General features: G+C 30.1%; 3 protein-coding genes and 1 long non-coding RNA gene across 5 annotated transcripts in view; 3 read left to right on the forward strand and 1 right to left on the reverse strand.

Annotated features, from left to right (window-relative positions):
* LOC113005093 overlaps positions 1-1295 on the forward strand; it is a 16152-nt gene extending 14857 nt beyond the window's left edge. Inside the window, exon 2 of the mRNA XM_039449047.1 lies at positions 678-1295. Coding sequence (XP_039304981.1) covers positions 678-1070 — 393 coding nt within the window. The 3' untranslated portion in view covers positions 1071-1295. The remainder of the gene's footprint in view (positions 1-677) is intronic.
* Positions 1036-18854, reverse strand: LOC105193773 (activin receptor type-1). The gene is made up of 7 exons (XM_011158352.3): positions 18369-18854; positions 11486-11661; positions 9112-9346; positions 8603-8871; positions 7399-8039; positions 6052-6286; positions 1036-2532 (listed from the first exon to the last, which is right to left on the reverse strand). Exons 1-7 carry the CDS (start codon positions 18427-18429, stop codon positions 2395-2397), a joined length of 1755 nt encoding a protein of 584 aa, XP_011156654.1. The 5' UTR covers positions 18430-18854; the 3' UTR covers positions 1036-2394.
* On the forward strand, positions 11614-18345 carry LOC120357727. Its single transcript, XR_005574750.1, has 2 exons — positions 11614-11741; positions 17287-18345. It is a non-coding gene; the product is annotated as an uncharacterized LOC120357727 (long non-coding RNA).
* Positions 18855-19904: 1050 nt separating the features above from the next.
* The window catches only part of LOC105193777 (stromal interaction molecule homolog), a 58905-nt gene continuing 52031 nt past the window's right edge, over positions 19905-26778 (forward strand). The window contains exons 1-3 of one of the 2 annotated variants that reach the window (XM_026140131.2): positions 19905-20517; positions 21908-22047; positions 22140-22259. In XM_026140131.2, the coding sequence (XP_025995916.1) occupies positions 20310-20517; positions 21908-22047; positions 22140-22259 (468 nt within the window). In that variant the 5' untranslated portion in view covers positions 19905-20309. The remainder of the gene's footprint in view (positions 20518-21907; positions 22048-22139; positions 22260-26778) is intronic. The other variant, XM_039448985.1, reaches the window with a different exon arrangement.

Below are 26778 nucleotides of genomic sequence, written 5' to 3' on the forward strand. Positions count from 1 at the left end.
TTTGGTAATTTATCCAGAACACCCCCCCTCCGATTTTGATAAAATTACTCATTCGATTTTCTGATCTTTTTTGTTATAAATACTTTCTTATTTAATTTTTGGGATAAAAATAAAATTATATCTTCAAATATTCACAATTTCTACAAAAATATTTTAAGACTCTTGTCTACTCGCCGCGGCTATATTAAAGTCGTGACATCATAAGCTAGAAATCACACAAAAGTTTCCAACGTAGCATTTGTAATTAAAGAGAATTTGGATAAAACAGAATAACGAAATTGCTTTAAACATGGGCCTTTAATGTAATTTCCACCCATTAAAGGCCTTTAATGTAATTTCCACCCATTAAAGGCCTTTAATGTAATTTCTACTCATTTTATTATTCAACTACAAAAAATTCCCAAAATTATCCTATGTTTACAAATGTTCATTGTGATGTAACCCCTTAAATAACTTTAATATAGCTTTTCAGTTAAATTTCATTACACTTTTATTAAATTTTTATTAAAATGCCATCCTTTTCTTTTAAACGTAAAAAATTATTTTAGTGAAATATAATTAAAATTTTATTACATATTTATTACAATTTCATTAAAATCCTACTAGGCAACTATGATAGTATTTTAAATATTCTAAATTAATGGTCAAATGCCATAATTATAATTTTTTTTTTTTAGGACAAGGCTATAAATCTTGTAATGAAATGCAATGAGAGAAAAGGACGAAAGAAAGAAATTGAAGAGGTTACAAACAATAAAGTTACTCATTATTGCAAGAAGTTTCAAGGCGATAGGAAAAGTAGGACATCGGTTGTAGGATTTTCAAAGAGTTTAGTATTATCAGAGATGCAATCTTACATCGCTCGTCAAGATTGGAAGCATGCGTTAAATTTATTTCCTCGACTTCTTGAATGTCCTGTCGAATTAGAACCTTTAATATGGCGGTATGCGTTTATAATTTTACTGCATGCAAACGATCCGTCGCATCTCCAACAATTTTTCGAACAGTGTATTGGCAATCAAAGTTCAAATAATGGAGTTTTGTTAGAAAAGTTGTTATTACCTCTGTAGGATGATAATTGATGTCAAAGTAGTCTATTTTACATTATGATGTTCATGTTAAGTCAATATACAGTATTTGTTAAATACCGATCTTTGTACAATGATTGTATTACATCTGATTACAAGCCGTATAAACTATACGTCCGACGTGTATTCTTTAATAGTTAATCGTCGATTATTTTATACATAATTATATTTATACATAAACATCGAATAAAAAAGCAATTCGTGAAATTATATTCTAAGTATTGTACAATTGGATGTTTTTGTGATAATCTTACACGTCCTTTATTCGTTCTTATCAATTATTTCTATCTGTAACTCACGTCGATATAATCATGATTTTATAAGACATGTGATATTTATGACAACTCTATTTAATAGAGATACATTATTTACAAATATTTTTTTTGATTATTTGTTCAAACAGTCAATACTTAAGAAATCCTTAAATGAATATTTCGATTTTTGATTTTTAAAGGACTTTACTGGAAATGACAATATAATATTTCTGATATTGTTACCGATACGATTGTTAGTATTTTTGTACATGTATTAGCTAAAAACCGAGCCATAATCATTTAGAAAAACGTCCAAAATGATGAAATATTATAAAATTGCAACGAATAATCAGTAACTATTCGATACTCTGTCTATTCAACAATGTTTTTACTATTCGGCTGAGTATCAAATATTAAGCCATTATTCAGTTGTATACTGAATAATTTTAAAAGTAAAAATGAAAGGTAGAGATGCAACGAATAGTATAATCGGACTTAACCGAATACGAAATACTCAGCAAGTGAGTTGAATAGCCGAATATTCATTGCAACTCTAAATATTACTACTTAATATTGTAGTAAAACGTCTCTTATATATTAAATAAAACCTCGATCGCTAAAATTAATCTCAATTAGAAGAATTGTATTGCTATATCATTCGTAAAATTTAATTTGCATTCTCCTTACAACAGCCTTTTTTTTAACAAATTTTGAATAAGAATATTCGATTTCTTTTTGTTGAATTAATAGTATTCCTCAATTCGACTCGATCAACGCTACGAAATTATACACTTAATACTATTATTGTTCCAGAATGAGATAACAGCAATGGAACATAAGGCAATAAAATTCATATGCCAAACATTAACAAGCTTATTACCATCGTTACTTTGATATGTCAATATACGATATTTTTTTATTTTCATGATATAACGATCTGATAACGCATAAATGTTGTTAATGGTGATGAAACTTATAATGTATATGATAGGTTGGTGCAGCCGCAGTAATAAATAGATGAATGAAAAAGAGCCCGGTAAGGTGAACGCTGGTCAGTCAAGAGGTAAATGAACACGTGAATCACTAGCTGCTAGTTTAACGAGTGTCTTCTTTACCCTAAGAATGGGTAGCCTGGCCGCTGGTTTCCCATGCCAACACTCTCGCATTAGCTTCCCCATTCCAGCCAATGTCTATGAAAGAAGTATTCGATTATTTTTATATTATTTTATTCCTTTCATACTTAGTGGTACATACATCTGCCAAACATTCATATCTTCCACAAAAATGAACTTATAACTTCTTCTTGGACTCATTTTAAAGATAAAGGATAAGACTACAAAAAAAATGAACATCCTTAGAAGTTTCTCTTTTTAATTTGCATATTTCATCAAAAATTCATAAAATAAATTAAAAGTGAAAAATGCATACATCCCACAAAAATTAAGATAACGATAATGCCTTTATGAATTCATTTTAAAGATCAACGTAAAAGTTATTTATAAAAAAAATTGTTATTTATTTTCAAAATGACGAATACAATATGACGGATCAAAGTATAAAGTTTTCTTGAATTTGAACAAACTTATACTTATTCCAAGGGTTTTTGGAATCACTGATTATGAATCTAATTAAACTTTCAAAATACAATGTAACGGATAAATATTTTGTTAGATTTAAGTGATATGTTGGTCTACTATATTGGATCCAGCATTTAAAATTTTGAAATTTTGATTATAAATTTACAATCAGCGACCTTTAAAAATTCTAATAAAACGTGAATTAGATACTAATTATTCCTAGACAAAAGGCATGAAAGTAATAATAAGCGGTAAACAATTCGAACTTGATGTAATTAATTACATCTCTTATTAAGAAGATATGATTGATAATATCTCATTAAACATCTCATAAAGGTGTTGATTTTTTGTTGTGAGGAGTCATCTTTCATCTTCAAAATGGGTCCAGAAAGAAATCGCTATTTTTCTTTTGTAAAAGACTTTGGATGAATTATACAATAAACGTTCTACTAGACACGAAAGAAAAACTACACTTGATCCAAAATTAAAGCAACACTTATTCTGACTCCTAAAAATAGGCAAAATTCAAAAGTGTAACTTTGTAAAAAATTATCGTAATAAAATGTTCAATAAAGCGTTTTACAGCTTAAAATCTCTAGTTTCGAGGTTGATGATTCATTAAACGATTTATTGCTTATTTACGAAGTTACACGTATGCAAATAAGAATGCGACAAATCTCAAAATTTTTTACAAACTTTGCAAAGCTCCACGGCGTGACATAAAAATCTCATACAAATACGATTTATAGTTTTCGAAAGCCTGAATTTAATTTGCGTACTTGTTGAGCGTTATGCAATTTTTTTTGCCGAGTCATTCAACAATAAAGCAAAAATGGTTTTTTTTTAATGTTGAATAATCCGCTGGATAAAAATTGTACAATGCTCAACAAGTACACAATTAATTAAAAATAAAAATTCACGTTTTTGAACGCTATAAACTGCATTTCTGTAAGATTTTTATTGTACGCCATGAAACATTGCAAATTTCGTAAAGATCTGTCAATTCGCAAAATTTTTTATATACTTTACAAAGTTTTACGACGTGAAATAAAAATCGCATACGTCTTACTCATCTTTTATAGAGTTTTTGCAATAGCGGATACAAATAAAGTTGTGGCAAAATTTGTTGCAAATTTTGCAAGATTATTTGACGTGAATTAGAAATCGCACACAAATGCAGTTTACAGCGTTTAAAAACTTGAATCTTTACCTTTAATTTGCACTCTTTTGATGAGCTTTGTGCAATTTTTATTCATCGAGTTATCACATTGAAGCAAAAAAGATCCTTGTTCCTTCACTATTGAATAACTTGGTGAAAAAATTGCACAATGCTCAAGTATACAAATTAAAGACAAAGATTCACGTTTTCGAATGCTGTAAACCGCATTTGTATGCGATATTTATTTCACGTCATGAAATTTTGCAAAGTTTGTAAAAAATTTGGAGATTTGACAGATCTTTTTTATGAAATTTGCAATGTTTCATGGCGTGTAAAAAATCATGAACAGAAATCGTTACAGAAATACACTTTATAGTATTCGAAAGTGTAAATTTTTAGCTTCAATTTGCGCACTTGTTGAGCATTATAGCAAAAATGGTCTTTTTTGCTTCAATGTTGAATAACTTTGTGAATAAAAATCGCACAACGCTCAACAAGTACCCAATTAAATTTAGGCTTTCGAAAGTAAACCGTATTTATATGAGATTTTTATTTCATGTGGTAGAGCTTTGCAAAGTTTGTAAAAAATTTTGAAATTTAACGCATTCCCATTTACATCCGTATAGCTTCGTAAATAATCAGTCGTTTAATGATTATCAATCTCGAAATTAGAGATTTAAAGCTGTAAAATGTTTTTTCGAACATTTTATTACGCTCATTTTTTTATAAAGTTACACTCTCTTAAATTTCGCCTATTTTTGAGAATTAGAATAAGTGATGCTTTAATTTTGGCGTTGAGTGTATATAAAAAATTGAAAAAATTCTGGAAAGTCTATATATTAATCATAAACTTATTCCGAAAATCATGGCTGGGCACATGTAAAATTCATATACATATAAATACAGTATTTTAAATACTTGTATTTGAAATACAATTTGTATTTTGTATTTCAGCAGAGCACCTGAAAGTATTTTGTATTTCAAATACAAATTCAATCTATTTTGTATTTGAAATATCTAAAAATTTTTGATAATTCTTAACAACAATAGTAACTTAAATGTGGTTTGATTAATTTTCAATTCTTTTTTTCAGTTTCTCTGTGATCAATCAAGATATTCAATAGCTTAATAAATAGAATAATATTTGAGTAAGAGTAATGAATTAAGATTTTTAATTCATTAAATATATAATTAATTAAAAGTGTTCAAGAAAAAGTTAAGCGAGAAGGAAGGAGTCAGAATTTGAAGAGTACAAATATAAATAATAATAATAATAATCTAAATCAATTAAATTAAAAATTTATTGAGGTTGCTGGATCAAAAATAGAAAAAATATTTATTATCATTTTCAATATCTATGTGTAAAGGAATTAATTTTAAATTTATTATTAGGCAAATGGGTAAATATAAATAATATATACATATAAATAATAATAATAAGTAAAATTATTATGAAAATAATTATAATAAATCAAAATAAAAGTATTATTTGAAGAATTAAAGAATATTTATTATAAATTAAATGATTTTAAATTGACACAAAATCTCTCTCAATCGCTCTCTCGCAAATTGTTTGTAACAAGTGACATTATTTTTGGTCAATAATTATGTAAGTGGCTTTTTGTTCAATTATTATTATATATTCTCAATGTTTCCTGCAAACTTTTGCTTTGACCTAGAGGTCAGATTACTCTATTAGAATTATTTTACTGTAATATTTTTTTTCAATTATATTTGATTATTATTCTATTTAACAATCAGTGCCGTACAATATAATTTCTTTTTCACAGTTTTAATGCTATTACAATTTTTATAAATGTATTTTGTCTTTCAATTACTTTAAAGATGTATTGTATTTTGCCCAGCCCTGCCAAAAATTTGATCAAATTCTTACATTATGTTATAAGCCTGAGAAATTTATTTGATTATATTTTTCACTTTAATATAAAAAGAATATTGAAAAAATAATTTACCGGATCAGAATGCCACCTGTTAGGGAGCGGCGGCCTCCGCTGATCTAACGAGACCAATTTACGCATTTCTTCTATTGAGGGTTCCTGATTACTGCTTGGTAACCATTCACTATATGGCATCGCATATTCTAAGGCTACACCATTACTTATGCATCTGCGACAGACTTCCCACATGATCAGTCCCAAACTATAGATATCGGCTTGTCTAAAGTTTTCTAAGCATTCGACGTTTATGCTGAAAACGCGAAAGCATTATTGTAGATTTCACCAATTTGTATCGATTTAAGGCTCCTGAGTACTCGCCGCAGCCATATTGAAGTCGTGACGTCAGAAGTGAGAAATTGCATGGAATAACACGTAATTTTATCAAACATGCCATTTGTAAATAAAGGATAAAACAAACTAAGCAGATGGCTTTAAAACACTTCTAAATATCGGTCACGACTATTCTTTTTCCGCTAAACAGTCAGTAAATAGTTGTAAAAACACACGGATGAAAAACATAATAACAAAATGGCATGCATGACAACATCTCATCATCAATCTGTCACGTTTCACGTGTATTAGTTCTAATTTTGTCCGCGACGAAATGTCGCTACTGTCAACGTGGAGTTCTCGGCTGAGGAGTCAGGAGCTAAGGAGTTACATACACCCAGAGGCACTACAAATAATCTTATATTTATAAATTTTTCTCCAAACCTATTAGAGGTATTAAATCGGTATTTGTTAATGTTTAATAATTAATAGTTTCGTTAATAAGACGTAATTTTTTAATTAAAAAAATGTTAAAAAATTAGAGATATCGTTTTTTCTCGAAACCGTGTTTATCAAATCTGCACTTAAAATATTTCGAAAACGAATAGATAGATCGGATTCGATTTTTTTTCTATTTATGCAGCATGCAAATACAGTTTTTGTCGTAGAAATTTTTTGCAAAACTTTTTTAACAGCCAAAAAACCGTTTTAATTTTAGACAATAATTTGGACTTAAATTTAAATAAGCACCATTTTGCGCCATAAACACGAATTTAAAAAATTGGCTACGACATAAATTAGATTTAACTATATATTTTAAGAAATATTGCATTTTTGTGTTTCCGATGAACCGCATAGATTTTATAATAGGTACCACAAGCTACAGCAGCTAACATATGTGATGCCAACGGCGATATCTCTTTAATTTTTTAATAAAGATATTACATTTTATAAATTAAACTATACATAAAACATTAGTACAAATCCCGATTTGATACCTCTGATATGTTCGGAGAAAAATATTCATGAATATAGGGCTATTTTTAGTCCTTCTAGGTATATGTAATCCCTTAAAGAAAACAATTCACTAACATTTGCTCAAGAATTTCAGGACTCATATAGCGTTTTGTTCCTTGTCGTAAGTCGACTCTGTCCGCTACTAGACGATCTTGTGTGGCTGCTAATGCAAAATCGGCAATTACGCAACCACCATTAGTCTTAACCAGGATATTTTTCGATTTGAGATTACGATGGGCCATAGCTGGTTTTCCCTTAGTGCCATGGATCTCCGTGTGCAGATAAAGCAAGCCATTGGCGATACTCAGAGAAATATTGAGCGTTTGATGAGGTGTCAACGGATGGGGCGATCGATTGAGGTGATCAAAGAGTGAGCCGAGAGGATGATATTGCATCACCAGCCAGAGTTGGGTGCAACTGGCTCTACTAGTCATGTCGCTACCGATATATCCTAAGATATTGTCGTGCCTGGACGGTAACAGTTGAGAGTAGACCTCGGTCTCTCGAGCCCATGCAGCTTCGTCTCGCGAAAAATAAATTTTTACAGCTACATTTTCGCCGTGCCAAACTCCCCTCCACACTTCTCCACCGAATCCTCCACTGCTACCATTACCAAGACATTCTACTAAAGCTACTTGCTTAGCCAAAGTTCTTTGTACTAACAACGGTAGTCCAGAACCAGAACCACTGGTTAAACTTCGTCCATCTAAATACTCCTACAAAATAATAAAGTATCTAGTTAGTAGATAGTAATTAATTGTACAGGTATCATTCTACTTACGATGAAGTTACGTTCTGAGACTGCGGTCGTAAATCGAATTGATTGTAAGTCGAATATTAATTTAAACTGCTATATTATTATTGGTATATTTTATATAATTAAAACTGCAAAATGATTATTTTATTGTTAAAACCAATATTGTAAACCTCTGTTAAAAAAATGATAAAATGGTTTTATTTTAAAACTATAATTCTTAATATATTTGCTAATATCAAATTAATATTTAGCCTAAATACACAAACTTCAATAAGTGATTAAAAATAATAATATTACAGTGCTTTTTGTAAAAATATAACTCTTAATATATAATCTTTATTATTATAAAATTAATATTTAATTTAGATCACGAGTTAACGAGTACACAATCAGCTTTTTATTATTTTATAACATACTGGTTTAGTAATAACATGCCGGTCGTAAGTCTGAAAATTCATAAGTAGACGGATACTTGTACTTGTGTTGCTTATTGCATGATAAATGAAAAAAAGTGATACGTACTTTAAGCGTACTATCACCAGCAGCCGTTGCTCTAAGCTCGTGTGGATGATTTGTGGCGGATAACGTAGGCGAGGAAAAAGAAAAATGCAAAATGGAAGGTTCAATTTCGGAATCTAGAAAAAGTTTGTTCCGACGTGGAGCCATCGATCGTTTCTTTCGTATGAAATGTGTCAATAAACCGAGCATAATTCCTCCAATAATGAGCATTCCGATCAAAAGTCCAACAACCGCAAATACTAATTTTATTACATAGTATTCATTGTCGGCATCTGAAAGCAATGCACAAGCGAAAAAATCACTCTAACAAACTCTATTGTAATGCTATTTGGTGTTATATAATTTTATATGAATGTTTTTGATACATATCGTTTTTGGTGTTTATTTTTCAAAATTATTTAATATTTTAGATATATGATAATTTTTTTAGTAAATATTTTATAAGTATTTAATATATAATAATTATAATTATTTTAGATAATATATATTAGATAAACAAATTTTTATTTTACCAGTTGTGTAATAATCGTCCAACTTGGGATATGGTCCAACGTTACAAAGGTCTGCTTGACAACATTCTACAGAGAATTGGGCGCCACCTGACAATTCTCTAACATTCCTTTTTTTATGCTGATTTGTATTTTGACTTTCTCTATTACACATTAGTAATTTGTGTTCCTCTTTTTCGTAACAACCACGGCTAACATACTCTGTACCATCAACTTCTCTCACCCTGGACTTCCAACACTTTGAAACAGAGTCAAAAGATATTTTCACATGAAAAAGAATATAAATTTAAAGCAAGTAAAGGTGTATTAATAATTGAAATTTGAACCGAATCGAATCGAATCATAGTAGAATTCAATTTTATTTTTTTAATTTAAAAGGTTTGAATAATTCGAAGATTTTATTCATCAATGATTTGATTTTTAATTTATCGTTCATTTTGATCGCTTCATTTATACCAATTTTGTATCAATATGCACCAATTCTAATAGTTCCAAAATTTTTCTACCGTTTCTAAATCTTATAAACTACTAAAAAAATTTATGTTACGTGATAGACAATCATCTTTATAAATTTATTTCAACATTTTATAGGTTTGCATGATTTTGTTGAATATAAACAAAAGTTGAAATTGCTACATTATATTTGTACAAAGTTGAATAGCAACTAGTTAGAAAGTTAAAAATCAAATAATGTTAAAAAGTTTATGACTTGTAACGTAAATAAATTAATTTTAAATGATTTAATTTTTAATTTCAACTAGTTACTTTTAAAATACAAAAACTTTAATTTATTAACTTTTTGTTAAGTTAAAGATTCATGTATGTAAAAGAAAATACATTCTCACATAAAAATATTTCTTGTTATTTCATAAACTGAACTTATAAATAAAATATTAAATTTATTTTATAATCAATATTATAACTGTTTTGTAAACTTTAAAAAATTACGACTGTCTAGCTTAATATGAATAACACTTTTTAAATTTAATTTTTTATTTAATTCAATCTTCTAATTTTTAATTTTTAAATAAATTAAGTTTAGTTTAAAAAAATATTAACTTACTCAATTCTATATTTTTGTGTAATAAAGTACACTAAAATAATATTATTTTGAATAATGTTATAATTTATACGATTATGTATTCAATCTCACGAAATAGACATGCAGTTTGAAAATGCTACTATCAGATAACTTACATAAAAAGTTAAATTTTTTTTCAGACACTATGTATATAGGGCAAGGTGGAGCAAGATGAAGTAATTAAGATTTGATGATGAATAAAAGTTAAGTTTTTATAATTAACGAATCATCTTTACTACTCAAATATTTTTTGGACATCAATCTTTCAATATAACTATTATTAAATAAAATATGCAAAAAATTATAAACTTAATTTAAAAAAAAAATAAGAAAAAGGTATTTCTCATTTTTTTCTCACGGATAGAATAAGACGGGATATCCGCATGGGATACACTTGAAAATATGCTATGTTTTAATACTAATGTCACAAGTGAAAAAATGAGATAAAACAATAGGGAAATTGTAAAAAAATATAAATTATGATGTAATTTTTAACTCAATAACACAGCTGCTTACTTTGCTGGCTCGTGGGTAACTTTCAACAACCAAAGGACCATCTAACGCGTACGCTTGATTGTGATTTCTACATTCAAATCTCGCGATATTCTATCTAACTTCACCACTCTGTCTTGCGCCACCTTCCCCTACTTATTAACTTTAAAATTCATGAAATAATTTATTTATTAAAAAAAAAATCTGCAATATCATTAAAACTTTATTACTGTGTAACATGTAATATAAATCCGGAAAAATTTGATTTGAATTTGATTTAAGGCTCCTGAGTATTCGCCGCGGCCATATTGAAGTCGTGACGTCAGAAGCGAGAAATTGCGTGAAATAACACGTAATTTTGTCCGACGTGCCATTTGTAAGTAAAGCTAATTTGGATAAAACAGACCAAGTATATGGCTTTAAAACACTTCTAAATATTGGTCACGACTATCCTTTTTCCGCCTAACAGTCAGTAAATAGTTGTAAAAAGCATGTAAAGTGAAGCTATTGAAATAGGAAAATACACGGTCACGTAATTTTGTCCGACGTGCCATTTCTAAATAAAGCTAATTTGAATAAAACAAACTAATCAGATGACTTTAGAACACTTCTAAATATCGGTCATGACTATCCTTTTTTCAACTAGCAATCAGTAAATAGTCGTAAAAAGCAAAAGTAAAGTGACGCCTATTTAGACAGGAAAATACACGGATAGCTATTATCAAAGATTCGATTTGATTCGATTCGCAAATGCTTGATTCGCACACTTCTATAAGCTAAACACTACAATATAATAATTTTTACAGTGATTGCGTCGGTGCAGACATTCGATGGTGAACATTCAGAACCATCGCAATGGCATTTAAAACGTTTCTGGCCGATTGTATTGAAACCGAGATTATGATCCAAAGGATCAGATGGATTCAATTTTTCATCATCAAATGAAATATCTTGGTCTTGCAAGGCAATCTCTCGTTCACCTGAAAAATAAATACAAAATTAATATAAAATTACATATAAACAGTACAGATGGAATTCAAAATACATCAGAAAAATTATCGTATGTAATGTTGTACAATGCATTTACATTAAAAATAATAGGAATTGTAAAGAAAAATCATCAATACTGACATACCAATTCGTTTGCGGGTAACATTTCTTAAATAAAAATTAAAAATATAATTTTAAAAACATGAATACAAACAAAAAATAACTTCTATCAGATGGTATAGAAGTTTTATAATGCTGTTTTATCTTTTGTAATAATTAATATTTCACAACATAATTCAAAAAACCCATCTGAGAAATTGGGTTCCAAAACTGGCACAGTACTCAGACAGCAAAATTCAGACATAGTTCCATAGCGAAACAGTTAACTTTAAAATAAATTGTTAACAAGGAGTAAGCAAAAATTAGAAAATCAGTTTTCAATTTTAAAAAATTCTGCAAATAACTTGAAGGATGCTTATTAACCTTTTGCATTACTTTTTTCTAGTAAATATTTTTTTGTAAAATTTGATATCCGAGGATTTATGGGATTGCTAATTACGAATCCGTTGTCAAAAATTCAAAATTTAAAATGGTGGATCGAATATAGCGAACAAAAGGATCAAAATTAACTGGGTTTATTTGAAAGGGTATAGCGGAATAAGAAGAGTGATTTTGGGCCCCGCGCATAATCAATCGTTATATAGGACAAAATATACACTTAGATAAAAGAAAATTTTGTGCCAAGTTTTATTTCAAAAGACCTCTACAATTTCGAGATCTTAGAAGAAATGTGATTTTTCATTAATATTGTTTTTTTTCCGTTAAATCTAAATTAATCTTTACAAAAAAAATCATAGTTATAAAGGGTATCCATATACATAAACTCTAATTTTTTTGTCGTTTTGTGTTAAAAATTCTGTTTTTAAAAAATCTTGAATTTTTAAAATTGCATTATCTTTTGATCTAAAATAGTGGCCATTTTTTTAAAAATTTAGGGAATGAGTTATATTACATATTATATTCACGATTTTTTTTAGATTTTTGAATTTGGTGGAACGTGTTGAAAAAAAATAAAAACCGTTTTTTTACATTATTTTTCGGTCTTAAATATATCCGATTGAGATATATTATGTTGTTTTTAAATACAATTACCTCGTGTGTGTGAAGTTGGCACATCATTTGGTGGAAAATCACTAAACATTGACAGTTCTGGGTTTATTTTCAATAGTTCTACAGTTCCTGATAGATAAAACAAATAGTTCTGACCTTTAAAGCGAAAAAAACGCATAGGACAAAGTGAGGTGCCAGGTTCACGCAGCACCTCAGTTTGTCCTGCGTCATTTTCTAGACCCAATTTTTGTAGGATTTTAAAAGATCTATAGTTCTAGATGAGTTCTAGAAAGAGTTCCAGCGTTTAACATAATTTATTTATTAAAAAAAAAAAAAAATTATTATAAAACATTTATGTTATAACATTACACAATAGAGTTCCGTGTACGAAAAAATATTTTTCCTACAGTTCTCAACATACTAAAGCGCGTTCCGAAGAGTTCTGGGCGATTCCGATATTAGTTAATTAACAAAAAATTAATAACTCCCAAAAACGCCGATTTTTCGCACATATAGGTGAGGTACTGGTCTTTTTCGAAGAGTTCTCTACACGAAAAAATATTTTTCTTACAGTTCTCAACATACCAAAGCGCGTTCCAAAGAGTTCCGGACGATTCTGATATTAGTTAATTAACAAAAAATTAATAACTCCCGAAAAAACCGATTTTCCGCACATATAGGTGAGGTGCTGGTCTTTTTCGAAGAGTTCTCAACGGAAAATCGACTTTTTCGGGAGTTATTAATTTTTTGTTAATTAATTAATATTGAAATCGTCCGGAACTCTTCGGAACACGCTTTAATATGCTGAGAACTGTAGGAAAAATATTTTTTTGTACACAGAACTCTTTGAAAAAAACCAGCACCTCACCCATATGTGCAGAAAATCGACTTTTTCGGGAGTTATTAATTTTTTGTTAATTAATTAATATTGGAATCGTCCGGAACTCTTCGGAACGCGCTTTAATATGCTGAGAACTGTAGGAAAAATATTTTTTCCTACACAGAACTCTTCGAAAAAGATCAGCACCTCACCTATATGTGCGGAAAATCGACTTTTTCGGGAGTTATTAATTTTTGTTAATTAACTAATATCGGAATCGCCCGGAACTCTTCGGAACGCGCTTTAATATGTTGAGAACTATAGGAAAAATATTTTTTCCTACACAGAACTCTTCGAAAAAGACCAGCACCTCGCCTATATGTGCGGAAAATCGACTTTTTCGGGAGTTATTAATTTTTGTTAATTAACTAATATCGGAATCGCCCGGAACTCTTCGGAACGCGCTTTAAGTATGTTGAGAACTGTAGGAAAAATATTTTTTCGTACACGGAACTCTATTATGTAATATTATAACATAAATGTTTTATAAAAATTTTTTTTTTTAAATAAATAAACTGTTAAACGCTGGAACTCTTTCTAGAACTCATCTAGAACTATAGATCTTTTAAAATCCTACAAAAATTGGGTCTAGAAAATGACGCAGGACAAACTGAGGTGCTGCGTGAACCTGGCACCTCACTTTGTCCTATGCGTTTTTTTCGCTTTAAAGGCCAGAACTATTTGTTTTATCTATCAGGAACTGTAGAACTATTGAAAATAAACCCAGAACTGTCAATGTTTAGTGATTTTCCACCAAATGATGTGCCAGCTTCACACACACGAGGTAATTGTATTTAAAAACAACGTAATATATCTCAATCGGATATATTATTTAAGACCGAAAAATAATGTAATAAAACGGTTTTTATTTTTTTTTTTCAACACATTCCATTAAATTCAAAAATCTAAAAAAAATCGTGAATATAATATGTAATATAACTCATTCCCTAAATTTTTAAAAAAATAGCCACTATTTTAGATCAAAAGATAATGTGATTTTAAAAATTCAAGATTTTTTAAAAACAGAATTTTTAACACAGAACGACAAAAAAATTAGAGTTTATGTATATGGATATCCTTTATAACTATGATTTTTTTTGTAAAGATTAATTTAGATTTAACGGAAAAAAAACAATATTAATGAAAAATCACATTTCTTGCAATATCTCGAAATTGTAGAGGTCTTTTGAAATAAAACTTGGCACAAAATTTTCTTTTATCTATGTGTATATTTTGTTCTATATAACAATTGATTACGCGCGGGGTCCTCCTCTTATTTCGCTATACCCTTTGCTATTTAGAGGTTTTCGAGGTAGCTAATTACAAATCCGATGTCAAAAATAGAAAATTCAAAATGGCCGATAAAATTTTAGAAATCAATCGAATTCAAATCGTTCAAAACTTTGAAAATTATGTTTATCATATTGCTCAGCAATATTACATCTGGCATTTCGAATTTGGTATTTTTGACATCAGAATCATAATCAGAGACCTCAAAAATATCTCAGTAACAAGTTTCAAGTGAATTCGGTTGATTTTGATAATTTTGTCCGCCATATTAGAGTCTCTATTTAAAATTTTTGACAATGGATTCGTAATCAAAGAACTTGAAAACTCCTAAATAGCAAATTTCAAGCAAATTCAGTTGATTTTGATAATCTTGTCCGCCATATTGGATTCGCCATTTTGAATTTTTGACGTCGGATTCCTAATCAGCGACCTCAAAAACCCCCAAATAGCAAATTTCAAGCAAATCCAATTGATTTTGATAATTTGGTTCGCTATATTGAATCCGCCATTTTGAATTTTAAATTTTTGATATCGAATTCGTAATCAACGACCTCGAAAACTCCCAGATAGTGATTTTGAGATATAGATTATAGAGCAACATTTTAACCAAACAAATTTAATCTGTAAAAACGGCAATTTTCTGGTATAGTAACAACAAATTATTTATTTAAAATATCATTCTAAAACTTATGTTATTAGTTAGAGGAAACCTTTAGCAATCTAGCAGTACCAGATATGCTAAAGGAATACGTAAAACAATTGATTAATTGATAAAATAATCTTGAATAGTTACACTGTAATACAAAGGGTTAATTAGGCAAATCATTATGAGTGCGTGACCCTTTTGATTTCTAATAAAAAATAAATAAAGTAATTAAAAATCAGATTATGTATTGCATAAAGAGTTTTTTTTAATTGCTGCAAATTAGCTATCGTGACTGTGTTAGCAAAGCATATGTATCATAACTTTGATTTACGAGTTTCAGGTTCAAAACCAAGCTGTCTTTTTTCTAAGTAAATATTCAAATTAATTTTTTATATAATGACAAATGTGTTGAAAATTAAACTCAAAATAAGAAAACTTTATGTTTTACAATTATTATCAAAAATGTGTTATACTTTGATTTTATTTCAAATTTCACCCTTTTTGCAAAATATATATTACAATAAAACGTAACTGTATTTTTGTTAATGAATAAAATATAAAATATAAAAATTTTCCAACTTCTAATTTTCAACAAATTTGTTATTATGTAAAAAAAAATTAATTTAACTACTTTATTTAAAAAAAAAAGTTTTTGGTTTTAAAGACTCACGAATCAAGAATTATGATGCAGATGCAACCATGGTCTGGTTTTTCATTATCTGGTTAACTTGTGGTTATAAGCTTCATCCATAATAATGCCATAGCATTATGTTAGGTAAAGCTAATTGCATAAAATAAAATATTAGGTTAAGTCTAAAAATAAGTTAACTAGATAATGAAAAACCAGGCCTATAGGTTTTTATTTCTTCAATTACCTAGCAGATTACATTTTTATCAGTATTAATACAGTGCGATGTTTAGTTTCCAAGAAATAATGGGGTATCATTTTAGGAGGTCCATGACAGTATTGGTGAGTTTACTTTAATTGTAATGAGTTTTCTACAATAAGCTATTAGTTGATGTCGTAAGTTATAAGAATTGATCAATCACAATCGAATATTTTCTACACATTCGACTGTGATTGATCAATTCTTATGGCTTACAACTTATGCCATCAACTAATAGCTTATTGTAGAAAGCTTATAATAGGTCCGGTTTTTCATTATCTGGTTATAAGTTCAGGTCTACAATGAATGTTGTAAGCAGTAAGAAATTGCCCAACCATAGTCAATTATTCTCCTCATATTCAACTATGATTGGTCAATTTCTTACAGCTCAAGGCTTACTACACCTATTGTAGACTGGGACTAACTAATGATTAAATTTTACCTGATGTTTTACCCAATAGGCTTCATCCATGATGCTGCCATAGGTGAAGCTTATTGGCTAAAACTTTAAGTTTAACCATAAGTTAACTGGATAAGACCAGGTCTACAATAAATGTAGTAAGCCTTAAACTGTAAGAAATTGACCAATCAGTTGAATATGAGGAGAATAATCAACCATAGTTGGCCAATTGTAGACTGAGACTGATCAATTTCTTATGGCTTAAGACTTACAACATTAAATTGTAGACCAAGACTAATGAAAAACTAAACCTAAGAAATTGTTAAAAGAAATCTTGACATTTCCAAGATATTGTATCTTAAGTAAAACTAATAAAAGAAGATTCAGACATGTATCTTGCAGATTGTGGAAAATTCAATATTAAGATAGAGACAGAAAGTTCAATATTAACATTGAGCTTAATATTGCTAAAGTGTAAGGCAGGCAAAACAAACTTCAAATCATAAAGACCAAAATCAGACTGTTGATATGCAAGAAACAAACATCAAGATGCCAGTAAAGCCTTGGTCTAACAGTGAGAGTACTAACAGTTGGAACAACAAATTCTGAGTTCAAACCCATCCAAGCTCCTTTAATTTTTCAACTTTTGCAAAAAATCTATATCAACAGCAAAGACAAATGAAGCAGTAATAGCGGTATCTTGCAGATCAACAGATAGTATCTTATAAAAGTAATTGTATAACCTTCTTAGATATCAATGGATCAGAGGTTCAAAATTGCAAAATTTTGAAGTTTGGAATGATTGCACAGTGAATGGCCAAAGCTTCACAGTCTAACTATAGTGCTTAAGTACTAATTCTCAAGCATGCTGTTTTTTAGTAAAAATATATAAAAAATAGTTTGTTTTAATCTTTTCATATAACTTGTTTTATTTTTTAAATAAATAAATTTTTAATAATATGATGGTTTCTTTATGAAAAATACATCCAACTAGGCATTGATGATCCAAAATAACATTCAAATTAAGTGTTAACTACCAAATAAACCTCCAGTCTCAATTTGAGTATCATTGTGGACTATTAATATTTAATTTGATATTTTTTTATAAATGTTTTATAAAATCATAAAACAAAAAAACCATAAAAAAAATTAAATATATTAAGGAAAAACATATTATCAGGTCTCGAACAGCAAAAAAATTAAAACGTTTTAACTTCAAACTTTATAATTATTTTAAAACGTTATAATTCTATTAGTATTTGAATTACATATTATTTTTATGACATCAAATTTTATATCTTAATATTGAACTTTCCAAAATTAGTGAAATATACACTTGGAAATATCCTCTTGTAAGTAACCCAAGTGACATAGATACAGAAATTTATAAAGAATTAATAAAAATAGAAATACAGATATTTGTGTGTGGAGCTACGCATTAAATTCAATATCACTCGTAAATCATAGATAGCTTATTTTCATACCTGAACATAATATCAACGTTAACAGGAGTACGAGATGCGTGATAAATATAGAAGCCGCCATTTCTATACGTATCAAAACACAGACTATTTGGTTCAAAGTAAAATTGCATGAAAATAAATCTTTCGCGATCTCTTTGCTGCACTCGTCATCCTTGTGATTCTCCTTTTCGATTCGGTAAAATATCTTTAAGCATGAATATGCGTAAACTCGTCATTTGAGTGACGCGAACGTTTGTTTTATGTATGTTTGACGCATAGTTTTCGGAGCATCAATGTGCTCCAGCTATATCGTGGTACGGCAGAGACGCGAGTCGCGTGCTCATCCTATGAGAATAAAGTGGAACTAGCGTTCCATTTAATAGTGTATAATCTGTTAATTATTCTTTAAAACTCGTATGTATAATCAATCTTTCACACATATATCACAAATATTAAAATGTCAGACAACTTTGAGTCATGTTGCACGAATACTTAGACAGTGTTACCAGATCCTCAAAAAATTTAGCGGTATATCATTCTTCAAAATAGCAGTAGATGGGGTAACTTAGCGGTAGAATGTAGAGTCCCTAAAAGTAGAGTCCCTAAAAATAAGAGTTTGACAAATGTAGTAACGATTTTTGATTGGTTGCCTCAATCCGCCATATGTAACAGCCAAACGACCGGGAATTTTAAATGTAATATTTGTAAAAAGAAACAATAATTAAGACAAAAATACTATATAGCTAATATATTATTTAATAATGCATTTTGTAAATATTTCACAATGTTATACAGGGTGTCTGGAAACTAGGGAACCTTCTGCTTTGAGAGTATAAAAAAGATAAAAAAAGGACAAAAATGTCTTATACCATTTTGTGATATTTGCTATAATTATCGAGTTATAGCGTTTTCGATTGGGATGCACTCAGTGTCAGGCGCGTGTTTGATTGGCAGTGCCAATGCGCACTTGGCTAGTGTCACGTGTTCGTTTGAACGCACGACACTCGCATAGTGCGCACTAAGTGGCACGAGATATTAGGCTTGTTTTCTGTTCCTGCACTAGACTGCACTGGAACGTTCCTTCTTGCTTTCGCTAACTTTGAAACATCTATTTATTTCATTTTAAGTGTACACTTATTTAGAGAGTTCAGGAACAGAAAACAAACGGTATATAGGACTCTAGTGCGCACTATGGGAGTGTCGTGCGTTCAAACGAACACGTGACACTAGCCAAGTGCGCATTGGCACTGCCAATCGAACACGCGCCTGACACTGAGTGCAGCCAGTGCATCCCAATTGAAAACACTATTAATATGGCGACTTTATGCTCGATGCTCATTGGCCCATCGGTCTTATGTTGTGCTTGTGTTACGTTATGCATTTCATGTGCGAGGCCCTTTAAAGGGCCTTGTACATGGAATGCATAACGTAACATAAGCAGAACGTAAGACCGATGGACCAATAAGCATCCAGCATAAAGTCGCCATATTGATTTACATAAGATTTCCATTGGTCCAGAGGCTTTGTGCTACGCTTATGCTCTGTTATGCATTTCATGTGCGAGGCCCTTAAGTGTGAATCGTGAAAGCGCCATTAGTAACCTTGGATAAAACGTCTGAATTGGAAAACATCTGATTCCGGGATAGCAGTGTACTTAATTTGACTTAATTGACGAGGTGGATCGTATGCCTTGACACAACTCGAGTATTAATAAAGTTTATCTTTATGGAGTTAACGATATTGGCGCGTGACACGGTTATGAAGCCATCGCATTCGTAATTGGTCACACTTGTTATGCGCCCGTTGAGATATATCATCAGCCCAAATCTGACAATCGTAACCTTGAATTTATCGCCGATTGCGAGTTGGCATTGAAAGTGAGGACGGGGAGTCTGTCGAACTCGATTTATCGTGAGGGGCGCGCGCCCGAAGCGTCAGGAGGCAATTGGTGCTTAACCTAAGATGCGAACATCCGCGAACGTCGACGCGCTCACGTTACTTGGAATTCATCTGCTGTACTGGTATCTCAGCACGGTAGCGGCCAGTGGCGGGGCCCTCGATTCTACCTCGACTTTCCAGACCAGTGCTTCGAGCACTCCACATTCCAAGATAGCAGCCTTTTCCGCCACCCTCACTGATGGATTGGCCCAGGCAGTGGCTCATGAATCCAGTAAGTTGTGCATTTGACAATTGGACTTTGGATTTTGGATAGTCCAGTGCTAAATTTAATATTTTTGAAATTGTATTTGATACTGCCATTCACTTGGAATTTAAAAATCAAAAAAGAAGGCATTATAATTGGGATTTTCAAGAAAAAAAGGATTTCCTTGAATTGGTTGATCCCACGTCCAATAATTGAAGTTTATTGTTTCACATAAAATGCATAATTTTAACAAACTTTCCAAGTTTACTTCGTATTTTTAGACCATTTCTTGTGATTGTAACTATTGACAATTACATTAAAAATTTATATGAAATTTTGTAATTCACACATTCACAAGCACATCTACAGCACTATGTTGTACTTTGTGTATAGTCTCTTGAGTTTTTTCTAAATCAGAAAAAACTTTAAAAAAAACTTTAAAAAAATTAAATTTTATAGTCTGTTTTGTTTTTCTATTTTAAACAAAAAAAGTTATTTAGTTTGTTATGTTATAAAAAAATAATCACAATATATTATGGGGAGGTTTATGTGGGGATACTAATTAATAGAGATTTAATTAAAATACTTTAATAATTCATTTTTCCTGCATTGCTTTACACATGTCTCAGAAAAGTTGATAAATCTGGTAATTTTAGTTATGGCATTATTGTATGTCACAAGATATTTTTATCTTGAAATTTTTCTATTTTGAAATTCTATACAGTTTCTCTACAAACAATATGAATTAATATTTTCATAAACTAACCTAATAAACTTTAACCCTTTATGATATAAAAACTTACTACCTAACTATTTATCTTATTTATCTAAGACTTGTAAATTTGTTATTTATAATCAATTATTTTTCCTAATCAAACAAATCTTTATATTATCTATCGTTCTTTACATTTTTTTCTTTTTCAGGAACCATGTCAATAGACAATGAAATATTAAGACACTATATTGGTTACTATTTATAAAATGCTTTATCTCTTTTATCTAAGTAAAAATTTAGGATGAGATCCGATAGCACATGGTGCGATAGCCCACCAATCATCTTGACTTATCTAACCCAACCAATGGAAAAACTCTAGGCATCGGCTGCTGTGAGTGGTGGTGTGCTATTGGTCCTGTGTGCTATCAGGATCTACCCAAAAATTTATCTCAAACAAGAACAGTGAGCTTTCATTGCTTGTAATGAAAATATCTTTATTTTGTAATACTTGAATAAAGCTTGTAAAAGGATAATTGTCTATTCCTACACATATTATATAGCATCATTTGTGATGCTAACACTGCCACATCCAGCTTTTCAGTATTCCAACATATTGTTTGCTAATATGATAAATATTTATACGAATAACTTGTTATTTACAAATGGTTGATCACCTACATATATCTGGTTAACTTGTTTTAGCCTTGGACACATGCAACGACGACCTAGCTTGCATCACTATGGCTTCTCATGATCGATTAGGATTAGAGGCTATTAAATCTCTCCACAGTCAATTGGACGATGATGCCAATGGGAATGTGGATTTATCAGAATCGGATGATGTAAGAACATTTCTATCCATTTAGAAAAAATATTTCTCGTGTTTGTACACAAAACATTACAAAGTACATAAATCTTTAATTTTTGTTTTCAGTTTTTGAGAGAAGAACTACAATATGAGGCTGGTTATGAACGAAGACAAAGGGCTTTCCATCACAATGACGACATGCATATCAGCGTGCGAGAGCTCTGGGAGGCCTGGTTGCGATCAGAAGTATAACAATCAGATATTTTTGTCAATTTTTCAGGATTGGGAAGTAACTTGTTAGAGTGCTATTACATTTGTTGTATGACAAATTTTTTAAGCATGTTGATTGGCTGCAGAATAGAAGATTTCTAGAGACTCGAGAATTTTTCTATGTTACGATCAATTAACACGCTTAAAAAATTTATTGTACGACAAATGTAATGCTGCCCTTACTTATGATGAAGTTGCAGTTAGTTCCTTTTTTTCCAGTAACTGTTTTTTTCTATTTATAACTATAGCTTATTCCACAATAAAAAACAAGAGGAACAGACAATAGATTTCACAACTTCTGATTAGTTTCTAGATATTTTTCGCGACTTCTGATTGGTTGAAAACTATTGCCTGTTATTCCCTGTTTTTGCTACTTTTAATTATTATGCAATAGCTTTAACTTAATTCAGTTACATTTTTTTTTTGTAACTACAGTGAATATTTTTGAAAAAATGTTTCCAATTTGTTTAAATTTTTTAAATTAAAAAAAAATATACAAGTGAGTCATTTTAATTTGTACACGCAAATAACTTTTTTAGAATGCATTGTACATAAAAATGTTTCCTATAAAAGTTGTAGGATTTAAAAAAATCTATTTACTAATCTTATCAGTTTGACCTTGGATGGCGTCGCCAAGGATGGCGTCGTCGGATTGAAATCATATTAACTTTTTTAAATGGAACACCCTAGTTTTGATTCCAGAATCTAATAGCTGGTGTCAAGAGCTTTCTAAAACCCTACAAGAAAGTTTATTTTTGTTGAGTACTTTCCGAGTTGTGAGGCTTGAAAGCTACAGTGAACTGTAGCTTTAAGAAGTTATTGTTTATTAAGTATTTGGAAAATACTTAAGGCTCCTAAGTACTCGCCGCGGCCATATTGACGTCAGAAGCGAGAAATTGCGTGAAATGACACGTAATTTTATCAAACATGCCATTTGTAAATAAAACCAATTTCGATAAAACAGACTAAGCAGATAGCTTTAAAACACTTCTAAATATCGGTCACAACTATTCTTTTTCCACCCAACAGTCAGTAAATAGTCGAAAAAGCATGTAAAGTAAAGCTATTAAAACAGGAAAACACATGGTCACATATTTTTGTCAAACATGCCATTTGTAAATAAAGCCAATTTGGATAAAACAGACTAATCAGATGGCTTTAAAACACTTCTAAATATCGGTCACGACTATCCTTTTTTTGCCTAGTAGTCAGTAAATAGTCGTAAAAAGCACGTAAAGTGATGCCTATTCAAACAGGAAAACACACGGATAGCTATTGAAAGGAGTGAAAAATGTACTTTTATGTATAAAATTCAAAGAAACTTTACTTGCGGTCCATTTTTACGAATTTGATAAATACGAGACGAGTCATATTTTCACAATGAAACACATAATAAAATGACATGCACGACATCTCATCGTCAATCTGTTACGTTTCATGTGTATTAGTTCTAATTTTGTCCACGACGGAATGTCGCTACCGTCAATGCGGAGTTCTTGGCTGAGGAGTCAGAAGTCTTAATGAAAAATAATTTTTTTATAGTGTTTTGAAAAGTTCTTGAAATTGACTACAAGAAAATGCAATAAAAGGTATCAAGGAGATGCTTTCAATTGCGAAATACGAAATCGGATGAGCCTTAGTTCTTTCGAAAGGGGGGAGGGAGGTCGAGGCACTATAAAAAGTGTCAGAGCGTTTGAGTACATGGGGCCTTTGTTTCAGAGAAATTTGCATGTGAAGTTTGGCATTCGCCGCGCGGTCCGTTAAATACTATTACGCTCTAGGCAAGGTTAAAGCGAGAAGCGCAGTGGCTAGAGGTGTTTGAAATCTTGCAGTGCCAATTTTTTTTTTTTTGCAATAATAACTACATTTGTAATCATCAATTGTAATTAATTTTTATTATTCTTATTAAGATATTAATTGTTATATATTATTTGTTACATGAAACAAAATGTAATAATTAGAAAGTTTGTATATTTATTCAAGTTTATTTATTTTTATTTATTATACAATTCTGACATTGCTGTGCAATGTTGTGGGTGAAAATTTACGTAAAGCATTGAAAACACAAATTAACTGTACACGATGAACATTTATATAAAAGAATAATGTGTTTTACAAGAACATTTAATATTATGTATGTTTACAGGAAAACAATTGATTCACATTACTAAAAATTTCGCGTTCATGTGCTAACTTTGACGCGTACCGAGCAAATTGTAGGAATTTTCAAATTTTGGTGCAGATAATAAATAGTGTGTTAACGATTGAATTCTGATTGCATAATATTAGTGTATTCAATTCTGTTCTTTCTCCGCCAACAATAATATCAGAATAATAATATCAGCAATGTCTGAATTGTATAATGAATAAAAATAAATAAATAAACTTGAATAAATATGCAAACTTTCTGATTATTATATTTTGTTTCATGTAACGAATAATATATAATGATTAATCTTACTAAAAATAATAAAAATTAATTACATTTGATAAATGCAGTTATTATTGAAAAAAAAAATTGGCACTGCGAGGTTTCGAACACCTCTCTTTACGCGGCCGCCGAGAAAAAAATAAAAGGCCTGCGCTTTAGATTTTGATTTTGTAATCTTAACGATGTGGTTATGGTATCATTGCGCAGCTATTATTTGATACAAAAAATCTGCGCAACGATATCATAACAACATTGTTAAGGTTACAGAATCGATCCCTTAGTCTCCTCAGCCACTGCGCTTCACGCTTTAACCTAGCGCACAATAGTACTTAACGGACCGCGCAGCTAATGCAAAACTTCATATGCAAATTTCTCTGAAACGAAGGCTCATGCATTCAAACACTAATACTTTTTATACCCTCGACTTCCCTTTTCGAATGGGAAAGCATCTATTTGGAGCGGCTAGTGCCTAGTAATTTTCTTCTGTTCAAGCTGTGAGTGGTTTATATCCAATTGTATTGTGTCCAAATGGATGCTTCCCTTTTGAATGAATTAATGCTCAGATGGCTCAACAGTACGCGGATAACACATTCACATTTGAACTTTTTCTCTCTTTCTTTAATTATGCTACTTGAAAGTTTTACTTGAAAATAATTATTTGCCGTGCTGTCTTCTAATAATTCTAATAAAAGAAATAATAGACAATTTTTTATAGAAATAAAGGACAGAATAATTGTCCGTCGTCTGCAAGAATATTTGCATATTAAATTTAAAAAAAACATTAACACTCTTTATAAGAAACGCGATTGCACTCGATACTTACAAGGGAACCTCTCGAAGTGTCACACTCCGATTTTAATGAAACTTTATACACATTTAGGTAACATAATTAGATGATTTTAGAAACTATCAGTTGCGGCCAAAATTCGGTTTCAAGGGGTGAAACCATCTCTTATGTGTATCAGTTTTTTTTCATTATATCTCGGAAATTATTCGAGATATCAAAAAATGTTTTATACAAAAGATTTACAATAAAATTACTTTTATTTAGTCACGTTAATAATATTTTTAAAAAATAATTATTTAACAAATTTTTTTAAATAATTGTTTAAAAAATTATTCCTAAAAAATATTATTGACATGAATAGAGATTATTTTATTATAAAACTTTAGTACAAAACATTTTTTACATTTTGAGTGATGATCGAGACATAGAGGGAAAAGCTAAAAATTGCTTTACACATGAGGACTGATTTCACCCCTCAAAACCGTATATTGGCAGCAACTGATATTTTCTAAAATCATCTAATTATGTTACCTAAATGTTTCCATAAGGGTTCATTAAAATCGGGTTGTGACACTGTTTTTTTGGCAATAAAACTTTTAGAACTTTTTAAAAAAGTATTAATTATTAACGAAATAATAAATTGCTATCATTTCCACATCATCTTTGAGGCAGAATAGCATGGTGCGTTTTTGTATAGTAGTTTCCCTTGTTGGTCTAATCCACTCTCTATTCCATTCTGTATTTTTTAATGCACGAATTTCAAATGCCGTCTTCACTCTCTTGAAAGATATATTATTACATAAAAGTTCACTCAATTTTTATATGACAAAATATCTTTAATGTTATACAGTAATGCTACAAAAGAATAAAATTTTTTTATTTTAAATCTGCACGAATTTCGATATTTCCACGATATCAAGATAAATTACCGTACCATATATTTCCTGTAATACATAAAACACATTTTTTATTATAAACAGAAATGAATGTATTTATTGCACTGATTATTTTATAACTAATTGTAAATCTTGCTATTAATATTAACGTAATGATTATATGACAAAATGATCGCAATTATAATATTTTTCAAAAAAATGCTGCATACAAAAATATTTTTTGCATCAGGAACATCGTATTATAGCAGATATACTATACAGGGTGAGTCAGAAAGACCACTTGTCCTTTCTCAGGCATATTCGTAATCGAATTCTGAGACGATTTTTCCTTTGGCAAAAATTTATCTGGAGCTTAGTTTTTGAATTATAGAAAGAAATAGT

The sequence above is a fragment of the Solenopsis invicta genome, chromosome 5 (assembly GCF_016802725.1).
Source record: "Solenopsis invicta isolate M01_SB chromosome 5, UNIL_Sinv_3.0, whole genome shotgun sequence".
NCBI lineage: Eukaryota > Metazoa > Arthropoda > Insecta > Hymenoptera > Formicidae > Solenopsis > Solenopsis invicta.

What these genes read in the sequence shown, in the direction of transcription:
- LOC105193773 (XM_011158352.3), bottom strand. Translation starts at nt 18,429, where the DNA reads ATGGCGGCTTCTATATTTATCACGCATCTCGTACTCCTGTTAACGTTG. An exon ending in AACGTTGATATTATGTTCAG is followed by an intron (nt 11,662 to 18,368) that starts GTATGAAAATAA and finishes TTTATTTTTCAG; the next exon opens with GTGAACGAGAGATTGCCTTG. An exon ending in TCTGCACCGACGCAATCACT is followed by an intron (nt 9,347 to 11,485) that starts GTAAAAATTATT and finishes TCTGTTTCAAAG; the next exon opens with TGTTGGAAGTCCAGGGTGAG.